The sequence below is a fragment of the Paroedura picta genome, chromosome 2, assembly GCF_049243985.1.
Source record: "Paroedura picta isolate Pp20150507F chromosome 2, Ppicta_v3.0, whole genome shotgun sequence".
NCBI lineage: Eukaryota > Metazoa > Chordata > Lepidosauria > Squamata > Gekkonidae > Paroedura > Paroedura picta.
In genome coordinates this window covers 102,210,860-102,223,728 of record NC_135370.1, presented here as the reverse complement: position 1 = coordinate 102,223,728, position 12,869 = coordinate 102,210,860, and the positions used below count along the sequence as shown (strand labels likewise).

The 12,869-nt window shown below is 50.8% G+C and overlaps 1 protein-coding gene and 1 long non-coding RNA gene across 4 annotated transcripts in view; one reads left to right on the top strand and one right to left on the bottom strand.

Moving 5' to 3' along the window:
* WT1 (WT1 transcription factor) overlaps positions 1 to 5,662 on the bottom strand; it is a 60,989-nt gene extending 55,327 nt beyond the window's left edge. The window contains exon 1 of one of the 3 annotated variants that reach the window (XM_077321949.1): positions 4,809 to 5,662. In XM_077321949.1, coding sequence (XP_077178064.1) covers positions 4,809 to 5,250 — 442 coding nt within the window. In that variant the 5' untranslated portion in view covers positions 5,251 to 5,662. The remainder of the gene's footprint in view (positions 1 to 4,808) is intronic. The other 2 variants (XM_077321948.1, XM_077321947.1) reach the window with 2 other exon arrangements.
* Positions 494 to 12,869, top strand: part of LOC143830075 (uncharacterized) — a 41,296-nt gene continuing 28,920 nt past the window's right edge. The window contains exons 1-2 of the long non-coding RNA XR_013228339.1: positions 494 to 614; positions 3,480 to 3,591. This is a non-coding gene — a long non-coding RNA (uncharacterized LOC143830075). The remainder of the gene's footprint in view (positions 615 to 3,479; positions 3,592 to 12,869) is intronic.

Genomic DNA, 12,869 nt, shown 5'->3' with positions numbered 1-12,869 from the left:
CCCTGGTTGTAATGTGTCCAGGCCTGGGATATAAATGGGATAAATCATCATTTTGCATTTTTTTCCAGAGTTATAAATTGGGCTACGGGGGGGGGGGGGTTCGTGTCTCTTGAAAACAGGATGTGATGTGAAGCCGTGGGTCCCTCTCGGGTCGTGAATTTCGTTCCAGGGAAAGGGACAGAGGGTTCGCTGCAATCCCCACCCCCAAAACAGTTGGCAGCGACAGAAGGGGCCTGGGGGCGCCTCTCCACGGCGGCGGCATGCGCTTGGCACGTCCCCGGGGCTCAGAGCCCTTCTCCTGCGCAGCCGACTCACAGCGATGACAAGCCGGTCCCCAAGCCCTCGCGCTCCCCGGCTAGAGCTCTTCTTGGCTCCCTTATCTCAGCTCGCGACCGGCAAAGCAAAGACTTCCCCCTCCCCTCCCCTCCCCTCCCCTCCCCTCGTGCCTCCTCTTCGCAACCGTCTTGCAACATTGACACTTTAGATCTGGAGTTCCTCTCGGCCCAAAGGCAGATTATTCGGTGACCTTCAAAAGTCTCCTCGGAGCAGAATGATGTTTTGGCCACATTTCCCGCCGTTGTTTGACCCAAAGCTTGAGGAATGCGATAAGGAGGGTGAGTTCTGAACCGTCCTCCTGATAGCGTGGTCTCTTTAATTAGGATTTTATCGGAGGCTGGCCTGATTAAGACGCACCGAAAATAATTGAAACTTGGACATCTGTTGATGGAGGCAAATCGTCCAGCGGGATCCAATTGTTGGTAGAACCCAGCTGGTTGAAAGAATGGGAAGGACAAAGGGGGGCGGGGGGGCAGATAGAAAAATCAAAGCAAGGAGGTTTCCCCCTTTGCCAAAGACTTGGCAAAAGTGCCAAGGTAACATCTTTCCCACGGTGGGGAAACTTGTCTAAGCCTAAAAGTCAGCCTTGACCGATTCAAAGCAAGAACATTATATTCATTCCCCAAAAAGTGTTTACCAAGGTTCCCAAATTCCTCCCAGACCCCCAAAATTAGTGCTCTCCCTCTCTTTCCCTCCCCCTCATCCATTTATAGCGTGGTCTGCTACAAAGAAGCTGTTTGTTTTTGTTCAGGACTATTATTCAAGTTCTCAAGTCCTCACCCCCCTTTGCTCTTCCTCGCCATTAATCCCTTGACACCGTAAGGACAGCTAACAAATCTCCTACTCTTCGTTCCTACTTTCCAGTAGATGGGTGTCGGGAAGTGTAATCTAAAAGAATCATTATTTGGACCAACCTATCACTCAAGGTGACCAGGAAAAAAACACTAACTAGAGTACACTGTGTTAGATTCCCCGGTCCATTTTTTAAAAAATGACTCTCGGCTTTAGTGTTCTTTTATGTCAGAACAGGGAGAAAATACAGAGGGGTGTTAAAATATTCAAGCCTTTGAACCCAAATTCTTGAGGTGCAAAGACACCTGCAATACAAAAATAAATAGTTTGGGGCCAATATTCTAGGTTTTGGCAAATTTCTGTGCCCTGGAATTATACTATTTCTTCCCACAGTATGCTAGACAAACAACTTAATAGACTTGTAAGTCGTCTTTACAAAAAATGGGACTTTTACTTAGTGGTTTTAAACAGCACTGAACTGAAATGTTATACAATGCAAGGGACAATAACTAAGCAATATTTCATGAGGGGAAAGTCCATTAGCACTTATTTTTCTAGCATTTCAATGGCAATTTTTCATGTTGTTTAAATGCACGTTCTCTTTTGCATATCTGTTCTTCCTCATTCATCTAAAATATTTTCCTTCTTAAACAATCACAGAGCACAGTTAATTTATAAGCATAAAAGAATACATAGAGAAATATGTCAGACAAAGGCATGTGACATTAAAACAACCAAAACCACTCCATTCAAGTTGATTTGTAGCATAATAAAGCAGAAAGTCCAATGACACCTTCACATTGTTTTAAAAAACATGAGCTTTCCTGAACAGCAGTTTATTTCTTTATAACTGAAGAAGTGAGCTGTGACTGATGAAAGTTCATCTTCAACTCGATTTTGTTAGCCTTTAAGAAACCACCAGATGTATTTTCCCTAGTCAATATGGCAGTTCCCACCCCAGCCCATAGAAATGCTGTAGATTTGTATGTTTAGTGGAATTAGGTAAAGATATGGTCTGGCCAAATATGCAGACAACAGAGTCCCAGTAGGAAAGCGAGTGTTACTATCCCAGGTGCAAGAGGAATGGGGGAGGGGGTTATTAGGAAAACGGAGTGGCTGCCCCAAATAACCAAAGAGATTTCCTTCATGAACTTGGGAGAACTGTTTTATCCACAACTGGAGAAAATAAAATCTCAGACTAGGAAACATCTCATTAGTCAAATAACAACTATTGTTAAACGAGTCATTTGGGGAAATGTTTTAGAATAGCTGGAAACTATTTTTCCGTCAGAAATAATGTACTATGATTGCAGTATGAGAAAATCAATTCTATTAATTTTCTTTCAAATTTTATATCACTATTGCTCTGCATTGTCATTCCAGGATCATATTTTAAAATGGAGAAACTGTTTCCTTTATTTTCTGTATTTACTTAATTGAGGTTTGAAGTAGGTTATTGCCTAGGAAAATATCAGGACACCATAAGGGAATAATCCACCTGCAAGTTCTTCTGCACCAGCCTCACTGGAATGAATGGTGCTATAACTGTGCAATGGATCCACTGGTTTCATACATGACATTACTTTCGTCTTCATACAGACAAGTCCAGAGTATAAGGAAAGAACCTGAAAGTTTTAGTAGGGCGTGCTTTTCTATTTATGTCTAGTTTCTCATAATCCCTCTCCCTACCCCTTGTGGGCAGTACAGACAGAAACAGAGGATTATGAAGGGAAAAGATCTATTTGATTGTCAGGAAGATCCATAACCCAAAATAAACCAATGATAATTCAATAATATGTATTTGGGTACAATTTTTATCAAAATCTGTGGGACATTTCTAAATAAGTCTTCAGGGCTTAAAGGCCCCAAGTGCCAGATTTAGTGCTTTAACTGACTTTGAAAAACCTTGTCAGAAGGAATAATCGATTATTCATACAAATTGCAGAGATAAATTCCAATTATTTCACCAAGATGTATTACCACATAAATAAAAGTTCTGGTACAAATTAGCAGAGTATTCCCTAAAGGACTACATCTTTGAACCCATGTCTTTGATGTATAGATCCTACGAAATTTGGTGGTATGAGATGAATGTCTTTTTAGTCTACTATTCCTTTTGGTAGTAAAAAGCAGGATACAAAAGACCGGGGGGGGGGGAATCCTCCGACCCCCACAAAAAATCACAAATAGCGACTTTCAGCATCAAAATATTCTACTAGCCCCACAGTTAGCTTCTTGGCATAATCAGATCAAGCATTCAATCCAACCCTACATTTCCCTACCTGTTTCCTTTGCATTTGCAGACTATGATAAATGACACTTCAATTACTTTTTATTTACACTATCTATAGGTTGGTAGAAGAATCTACTAGCAGCAATTTATTGTATGCCAGCTGGATGCAGCAATTTATGAAATCTGGTTCTATGGAAATTCATCTTAAATTGTTTCCACAAATTCTGAAGGTGAGTGCATGCCCACCAATTGGAATTATGCCCTGAATTAAACTTCGTTGGTTTTAAAAGTGCCACTGGACTCAGATGCTGTTCTATTGCTTCAGATCAACAGGGCTACCCACCTGAACCAATACAACCTGATCCCTACAAAAGGAAAAGTGGTCGTGTGCTTGACAACAGTCCCCAGTCTTTAGGAATTAAGAACACTGACATTAACACTGAATTTTTGTTTTCACTGATATTGGCTTCCCCTCGCTCCCACCTCTTTCAGAGGGATTTCTCTCTAGCCCTCTGAAATGAGAAGTGTAACAATCTTCTGGGAAAGGAGAAAGCTAAAGGTGTCTTTGCGTTTGCCTTTTTTTAAATGGAATGTTTGAAAATTACAGTGAAAGGTTGATTCACTGAATGGAACACCAAAAATTGTACTTATTGTCCTGAATCAGGAGTGCATTTGTGGAAAAGGACCTCCGCAATCCATAACCCTCTTACTCCAGAACAGTCCTGACAGAGTTTTTAATTGCATTTTAAAGGTACCCATCCGGAACCCGTTTAATCCAAAGTAATTCTCCTGGGTGTTAAAACACACTAAACTCAGTCAACTGGAAGAGCCTTTAACGGCGCTTTTGTTTCCATCTCTCAATATATCATATTTCAAGTAAAAAACATTTTTGGTCTTTCGAGTCATGCTGTTTATTAAACCCACTACATCACGGACCAAACTGGAAAGCAGCAATCCCCAATGTGGTTAATCTGGACACGATTAGTTAAATTGTAATTCAAATATTAAATGGAAACCCCATCCCGGGTAACTCTCTGCCTCGGGATTTAGGGGCAGTTCTGCAATCATTGCAGAGTCGGCGGGCAGGGGGGGGGGGCGCCGCACGTATACACGCTTGGCTCCCCTTCGCTTATTTGGAAGCGCATCCCTCGTTCGCCTTGGCCCAACGTGCAGCTACAGGTGTGCAGTTACGGAGAGGGCCATGAGTCCCGCCCTGCCCCCCCTCCCCTGCCCCCCCTCCCCTCCCCTCCCCTCCCCTCCCCTCCCTGGGTGATGGCGAGGATGCTCCGGCAGGAGACCGGGGGGGGGGGGCAAAGTTAGAGTCCCGCTTGTGCCGCAGGCGGGTCTTCCGTGGGGAGGCGCCCCAGGGTCCGGCGCAGGGCTGGGGGCTCCGGGGCCTCGAGGCAGGTCCCCTCCCCTCCCCTCCCCTCCGCTCCGCTCTCCTTACCTTGGTTGCGGAGGGCTTGCTGGCTCTCGAGGCAGCTGGGCAGGTAGGGGCCGCTGGGGAACATCCGCGCCTGGGCGGCGGGCGCCTGGCTGGGCGGCGGGGGCGGCGGCGGGGGCGCGAAGGGCCCGTAGCGGCAGGCTCCGGCCGTGCCGGTGAACTGGCCCGAGAAGTGGACGGTGAAGGCGCTCAGGCACTGCTCCTCGTGCGCCTCCGAGGCGCTCCAGCTGGGCTCCTGCTTGATGAACGCCGACGGCGGGGGCGGCGGCGGGGGCGGCGGGGCCAGCGAGCCGTAGGAGGCGCCGGGCGGGAAGTCCAGCACGGGCGCCCATTGCGCCGCGCTGCTCACGGGCAGGGGGCAGCTGCCGCCGTTGCCCGCCGCCAAGGAGGGCGGCGGCGGCGGCGGCTGGAGCAGCGCGTTGAGGTCGCGCACGTCGGAGCCCATCTGCTCGCCGACGCCGCCGCAGCCCTTCCGCCGCGGGGCCGCGAACCAGTCGCTGCCGCCGGCGCCGGGGCACTTGGTCCAGGCGCCGGGGCCGCGGCTGGCCGGCTCGGCCTGCAGGCACCAGGCGGCCGAGGCCAGCCCCTTGGGGGAGGCGGGCTCCGCGGCGGGGAGGCAGGGGGGGGCCGCATCCAGGCCCGCGGCGGCGGCGGCGGCGGCGGCGGCGGGCAGGAGCGACAGCGCCAGGTTGGTCTCCAGGGTGGCCGGCGGGCCCGGCCGACAGCAGCGCGCCGAGAGCGAGAGCGAGAGGCAGCGGCAGAGCTGGCGGGGAGGGAGACGCCTTGGACTGCTTCCCTCGGCGGCGGCGGCTTTGCCCTCCCAGCCCCGAGGCTCGGCTAATGAGGGGGCCAAGCGCGGGAGGCGGCCGTCGGGGAGGGGGAGGAGTCAGGCGCCCGCGCCCCCCCCCCCGCACGCGGCTGCTTTCTCGCGCCCACTCCCCGACCGGGGGGGCGGGGGGAGCCTGTCGCGCTCCTGGCTGGCTCCCCCGTCGGGCCGAGCAGTGGGGAAAGGAAGCCGCTAGCTCCGCGGTCAATACGCGCAGGCCGCCGCCGCTCCTTCCCAGCCCGCCGACGGACACCTTTGCCCCATGTCGCCTTCTGCTTCGCGTGAAAAGGCAGGGCAGGGCAGGGGAGAGGGGGGGGGGCTCCGTTGTCACCTAGCGACCGCTCCGTGTGTGTCTAAATCCCACGAAAAGCGCTTTGGGACCCAGATCGCCCGAGGCGGCTGGCATGACGGGCTGTCTGCTTGGAAGGCAGGCGTGCTCCTTCGGGTCCCCGGTCCTCCGTGGCTTTCGGCCCTGCCTCCCCCGGGACGGCTTTGTCGGGGCTCCAGTCGGTCTCCCAGGGCGGGCAGCCCAGGCGAAAGGACGTCGGGGGCGGAGGGGAGCCACAGGTCCCCTGGCAGAGAACCCGCCAAGGCCCGGGGAGCGTGTCGAGGGGCTGGCACGGACGGCCCCGCCGGAGGGCAGCCGCGCCACCCTTCCGCCTTCAGATCCTCGGGCAGGAGGAAAAGCCAGGGGCTTCGGACCCCGGCCTGCCCCAGCTCCAGCGCCAGCCCTTCCAGACCCTGGCGCTTCCCGCCGCCCCAGCTCCCAAGAGCATCGCCCTGGAGGCGCTGCCGGGAGGAAACAGTCGACGTCGCCGCCGCCTGCGGAACCCCCTCTCCACCCCCTTGGATGAAGCGGCTCGGCCTCCTTTCTGTCCGGGCGTCTCAACGCAGCGCCTAAGCCCCGGCTGCCCTTGTTAACAAGCGGGAAAGGAGGCTAGGCCGAGAGGATCCACACACACGCACGCGTGGGGGTTTCCCACGCCTTGGCACCTGAGCCGCTCGACATTGCCAAGGCGGCTCAGAAGCGGGTTCGAATCCTGCTCGCTCCAGGTGGCCGCTTGAGAACCAGTCCTCCCGTGGGCGCTTGCCCAAGTACACCGCTAATAGCTGAGCTCGGGCGCATGGGCACCCGGTGCTCGGTGGAGAACGGCCGACCCTCTAGCCATGCTGGCTCTGACCATCCAAAGACGAGATCCATATTAGTGGTGCTGTTATGGGTACCTAATACATAATTATTGCCTCTCATTATTTCACCAAGTTCTGCCATTCATGAAACCTCATCTTTTTTTATGTTACCTGCTCAGCAGTCCTGTGAGCAGGTCCCGCAGTTGCTAAGACATTTTGTGCAGTTTGTCTTCTGACCCGTGCCCCAAACCAGGATAAGGTTTAGAGATCCATCAATAAGTGAGGGCATCCGACTTAAACTGAACCCTCACTTCAGGGCTGTAGATCGCAGTTCCAGGAGGTGACACCCAGCTTAAAGGGCATCAGTTTGCACAAGCTAGGTGCTCTCAGTCCCGCCTACTTCACAAGGTTGTTGTTCGGTCAGATTATTTTTCTGGGTTCTCAGGAGGTAGGGCAGGATGCAAATATGACAACTAGGCTTTGGGGTTTTTCAAAAAGAAAATTTGGGTTAAAGGATTCAATTTGCTTCATTTGTATAAAGAGAAAGAAAGAAGTTTTAGGGAGGTGAACTCATCACCTGGTCTCATTGCAAAGATATCCTGGGTGTTAGTCAGACTTTTTAAAAATTCCATATCAAACTGATCTAACAGAGAAAACATCTAGGATGAGTTATTTTCTCAAAAATCTGACACCTGTCAGCAAGTGTACTTGTTAGTTGTAAGTGGAACTTACTTGCTAGAAAGCTAAGGACGGGCGAATCCGAGGAACTTGGGAATGTCCCACTGAGTTCAAAGGTGTTTGCGCTCAAGTAAGGCTTCACTGTACTGCAGTGCTAGGATGAGAGCTTAAACTGCTTTTGACATCTGGCTCTGATGACAGCTCCCCCCAGAAGAAATTTAATGCAATAAACTTACCGGTGTATGTTACAAGAGAGGAAGCAAAACGTTGCAAATCACTCTTCTGGCGTCATTTGCAATTTTTCAACAGGTATTAAAGAACCTAGTTAACTTAATGTTCCCGGGGGTGGGGGGGGGTCGAGTTACTTGGTACATGAAGAGGGCAACATCAGAGTCTCCAGTCTCAGCCTATTATTTAATCACCAAAATGTAGGCGTCGATTTTCTTTATTTTAAAGCAACCTGTAAAACTTTTGTATCCACCGTTGGGAAACCTATGCAGAATTTTCACTGGTTCTGTTAGGTGTCATTCATTCGGTTGCAGGTTTCAAAAATGGACTACATAGTCTGCAGAAGATATTCGAGAACATTTCCCTTACAAATACGTTTTAAATGACAATTCTATTTCTGTTTATAAGAAAGGACTAATTGAACCTGATACATTCAGCAAAAAAAAAAAAAAATCCTGCGGATTCACACCACCAAGCCAAGAAAAAGGTGATGGTGAGGATGCTCCGGCAGGAGACTGGAGAAAACCGTTTTGAAAAACAGGATAGGTTGTTCCAGAATAGGCTGAAAAAACATTTAAATTAAATTAGTACGTTTTTACATGTCGCGTGTTAAAACATCCTAATTAATGTGAGATTCAGTCCCCCGCACAGAACGTGGAAAAGTGGGGAATTGAATGATGCCTAAAGGGACAGTTTACTTTTGCTCCCGCATTTTGGGTGTATTTGCGATAACCTTGGGCACAGTCAGTTTTTGCCCAATCATTCCTGAATTTTCCTCGTTTGGGTCATTTCGTCGTTTGTTTGTTTTTTTTAATGTTGCCATGAGACTGGTTATTTCGAATATTATTTCTTTAAAAACCAACCTGGATAATTGCAGTGGTAATAAAAAGTTAATCTTTCAGCTATTGAACCGTCCAGTTTGTCCTGATATCCAGAGAGCTGTAAACTCGCCGCTCAAAGTGGACGTTCACAATGAAAGGCTGGCTTGCTTTGGACGTGTCTCCCTCGAGCACAACATCTGTTTGCATTCCTCCTGTCCACCGCCCCTCACCCAAAAAAAGAATTCCTCTGAAAAGCATCGAAGTTTCCTTGCGGGCACTCCGAATAGACCGAGGGGTGTGGACACATCATCAGCCCACCGACCATTTCCCGAGCAGTTGGCAGCTGCAACTCCTCAAAAGGATCGCATGGCGGAAGAAATTTTACGGAGGCTTTATCTCCGCGAAGAAGAAGAAGCAAGGCTTGCCCTCGCGGCTTTCAAAACTTATCTATAGGTTTTATAGCTATACAGGCAGTTTTCCTTCGGATGATGCATGGGGGGGGGGGCTTCTTTTGCATCTTAGCACACTTTGGGATTGTTCCTAAGCCTCAGTTTAAAAACAGCTCGTCTGTAAACCTTAGCACAGGGTGGGCTACACCTACATCGGCGCTGGCGTTGAAACTGATGGTGCCCAATAGAGCCCGGAGGCACGAAACAGACTCGTGCGGTTTGGCAGAAGCTGAAGACGGATGGAATATGGATCATATTGAGGCGTGAAATAGAAATTGGGCAGGGACGCGATTTCCCCGAAACGCCCCTTGACTTAACTCCTTAACGTCTTAGTCGGCCTTCAGACGGTTTCGCTCTTCGTAGCTTCCAAAGCGCAACCAGGACTCCACCCCCCGCCTTGAACAGAATTGCACGTGGGAACGGAGCCTGTCCCGGCCACCCCAACCCCTTCTGCCGGCAGTGCTTTGTGTGGAAACGGAGGGGGGAGGCGAGGGGGGGTCTGTCTCCATCGCCAGGGCACCGAGTGTCCCCCGACCAAGGCCCCTGGGGGGACCGCGGATTCCGGCCCGCTCCGTACTGATACCGCCTTGCCCTCGCGGTGAGGCCAATCGGTGGGGCTCCCTTTCCCGCAGTCAACCATCCACCCTCCCGTCAATAACAGGCAGCGGGCAGAGCGAAATCCTCCGACGGACAGAATGGTCACCGCTGGGCAGCAGCTACTGGGAGAAGCTCGGCATGGCTCGCAATTAACAGAAGACGATGCAAGAAAATGAAGCACCTACTGCTTGGGGAAGATGGGGGGAATTGTGACTATTTGGGGGGAAGTGAGGCGTGGAGCGGGCACGAAGAATATTCCAAGGCGCGTAAGCCCCGTGGGCACGACTCTCGGATCTCCTAGCAAGCGCCTCGACGTGCCCGGAGGCTCGGCCGCCCCGTCACTTCCCCAAGCGCTCTCGCACGCTAACCCCTCAGCCACGCCGCTTTGGCGTCCGTGGAACGAACTCGCCCTTCACAGCTTTAGCCAGCCGCTGGGACGGGCCTTTTCCTGACGAGGGCCCTAAAAGCACTTGGAGATTGCCCCATGAAGCCTCCGGCTTCCTTGCTTGTCTGCGATTGGGGGGGGGGGGGGGGGGATTGAGACTTCCGCAAGGAGAAGAGGGCTCCGTCAGAAGCTAAACCTGCTGGGCAAGAGGCCGAGGCGCGAAGAAGCGCTGGGGAAAGCACAGGCAGCTCCTCCGCAGCCAGTTCGCGGGAGCAGGAAAGAGCCGCGTCCACGGAGGGAGGCAGGGAGGCAGGGAGGGAGGATCAAGCGGCCCCCGGCCCGAGATGAAGTTGCTGTGAGATCAAAAGAAGCAGCGCGGGGGAAGGGCGAGGGATTCCCTCTGCCCCCAAACCCCGTCTCTCCACTTGGGCATGTGGTCATCAACATCTAAGGGGAAGCCGGGCTCGGTTCTCTTAGCTCATCCTCACCAGGGAATTCGAGGCACTTTGAGCCCTTCTCTTCCCGCTTCCTCTGAAACCTCACCAGCAATGTACAACTGTAAAAACAGACAAGAGACGAGCGATCTGTCAAGATTCATGGACTCCTTAGTGAAGGGACTTAGCGAAGTAATAAATAGTGCCCGTGACCTCCTTTTGGCCCCAGCCGGTACCGCAGGATGCAGGAGGAGATCCCAGGGCAGCCATGCCATTGGGCTGCGGCGCCTCGGCGAGCCCGGGCCGCGGGCCAATGAAAAAGGAAAGGGAGCCGAGAGCACTTAATTAATACACGCCTCGCGCCGGGAGTTCAGCGGCGGGGAGGGCGCGGCAGGAGGGGCGGCAGCACTCAGCGCCCAGGCAGGGCCCGCTGCAAGCCGCCTGGCTTGCTCCCCAATACCCTTCTTTCGCTCGCAGTCGCTCGGAAAGAAAAGTCGCAGGAAAGACAGGGATGGGTGTCATGATGTCAGACGCCATCGGAGAGATTAATGGGACAGTCAGAAAGGACAGGCCAGGTGAACAGACCTGGTGAACACCCTGTGCCAGGGTGTTCACCAGGTGACCTGGGCCAGTAACCAAGGCACCATCGCACCTGTCTCACAGCATTCTTGTGAAGACAAAAGATGGGCAGGAGAACAGCCTGAAAGGGCCGGGATTCCTTGCAGGAACAGTAGGATTAAAAGGGGGGGGAGAGACTTCCTGACTGGGGCAACAAGCCTCAGTGGGCTCCTGCAGACTCTCCACTGACAGACTTTCAAGCCACCTTTCTTTCTTTCTTTCTTTCTTTCTTTCTTTCTTTCTTTCTTTCTTTCTTTCTTTCTTTATTTATTTATTTATTTATTTATTTATTTATTTATTTATTTATTTGCCACCCTCCCCGAAGGCTCAGGGTGGTTTACAGGGAACAGGAAAAATGATACAGATAACATTAACATGATGATAACATGAGAGAATAATTGAATTGCAAAGGAGCCTCAGCTCAACTCTTCCTGAGACCAGATTCTTCCTGTGCAGATTCGTAGCAGTTGTAGTGGGGGGGACGGGACTTGGGGGCCAATTGGAAGCGATGGTTTGGGTCAACCTCAAACATATGCCTGGCAGAGGAGCTCCGTTTTGCAGGCCCTGTGGAACTGTTTAACTATTATTTATTTATTTAATGTATAGAGTACCCTCTCAAGTCAGACTCAAGGCAGTGTGCAACAATAATGTATCTAGTAAAAACTGTACAATTAATAAAATGGTAAAACAGATAAAACAATATCCTAATGCTCCATTTGTTTTTCATTCCATGGCCTTGTTTCTCCAAAGATTTGTGGTAAGAAACTAGAGGGAGGGCACTTGATGTTATTTTCTTGCCTCTGACCTCAGCCATATGCCTGGTGGAATAACATTTTGCAGGCCTTGCTGAACTTTGATAGCTCCATCAGAGCCTGAGTTAGCCCTGGCCCTGCTTAGAGCCAGATTCACTTCCTTAGGGCCGGGACCACCAACATATTAGTGTTCGATGGTCTTAGTGTTCTTCTGAAAGGGCCGGTATATGGGGAGAGGCAATCCCTTAGATATGCAGGGCCTAGATGGCAAAACTGTTCACTGCAGTCAAAGTCACACCTTCGGCTGCCCATTAAGTGTACACTAATCCATTTTAGATAAATGTACATGCATTGCTGGTCTTTATGCTGCAATCCTACTTACTTCTGACTAAACACTCACCGGGCCTAGTTCAAAATATGCTTAACATCACTCTCAGTCAAATGTAGAGGCCGTGCTACATTATTCCCTCAAGCCTTGCTTTTTATGTTTCCATGGAAGTGAATTCCAGCGCGTACAATAAGATTTATCTCGGGCTCATAGGTTTGCAGCATGAGCTATTTAGTAGGGGGAAGGTCCTGTTCAGTTAAACGGGCCTTACTTTTGAGAGGAGACTTTTATGTGAATTTTGGCTGAAGGAGCCACATACTAGGGGCCCATTTATCACAAGGGCTGAACCATAAATCCTAAATTAAAACTAATTAAATGTATGTAACTGAATACCTACATAAATGGAACAGATTCATTAGTTGCATTTTGCAGAAAATAGACCATCATCTGAGCTATGTCAAAATTCATGTGCTAGGGGAAATGCTTTACAGCAATAAAGCTTGTTCTCCACAGCATCGTCATCGTTCAGGACCGAGTGCCACTCCTAATCTAAATCTGTAATCGCTTCCAAGGTCAGGAAGTGCTCTGGTTCCCAGAAATGAGAAATGAGCAGCAGGTAATGGCACAGAGGCCTCCCTAGGGCTCAGGACTGCTGACAGGGAATCAACAACCAAAGCACTCCAGCTCACCTGCAGGGAATCATGGAGATAGGCTGCCGCATGGCATGATGCTTAAGAGGGGCAGACTCTAATCTGGAGAACTGGGTCTGATCAGCCCCTCCTCCACATAAAGCCTGCTGGGTGATCTTGGCCATTCACAG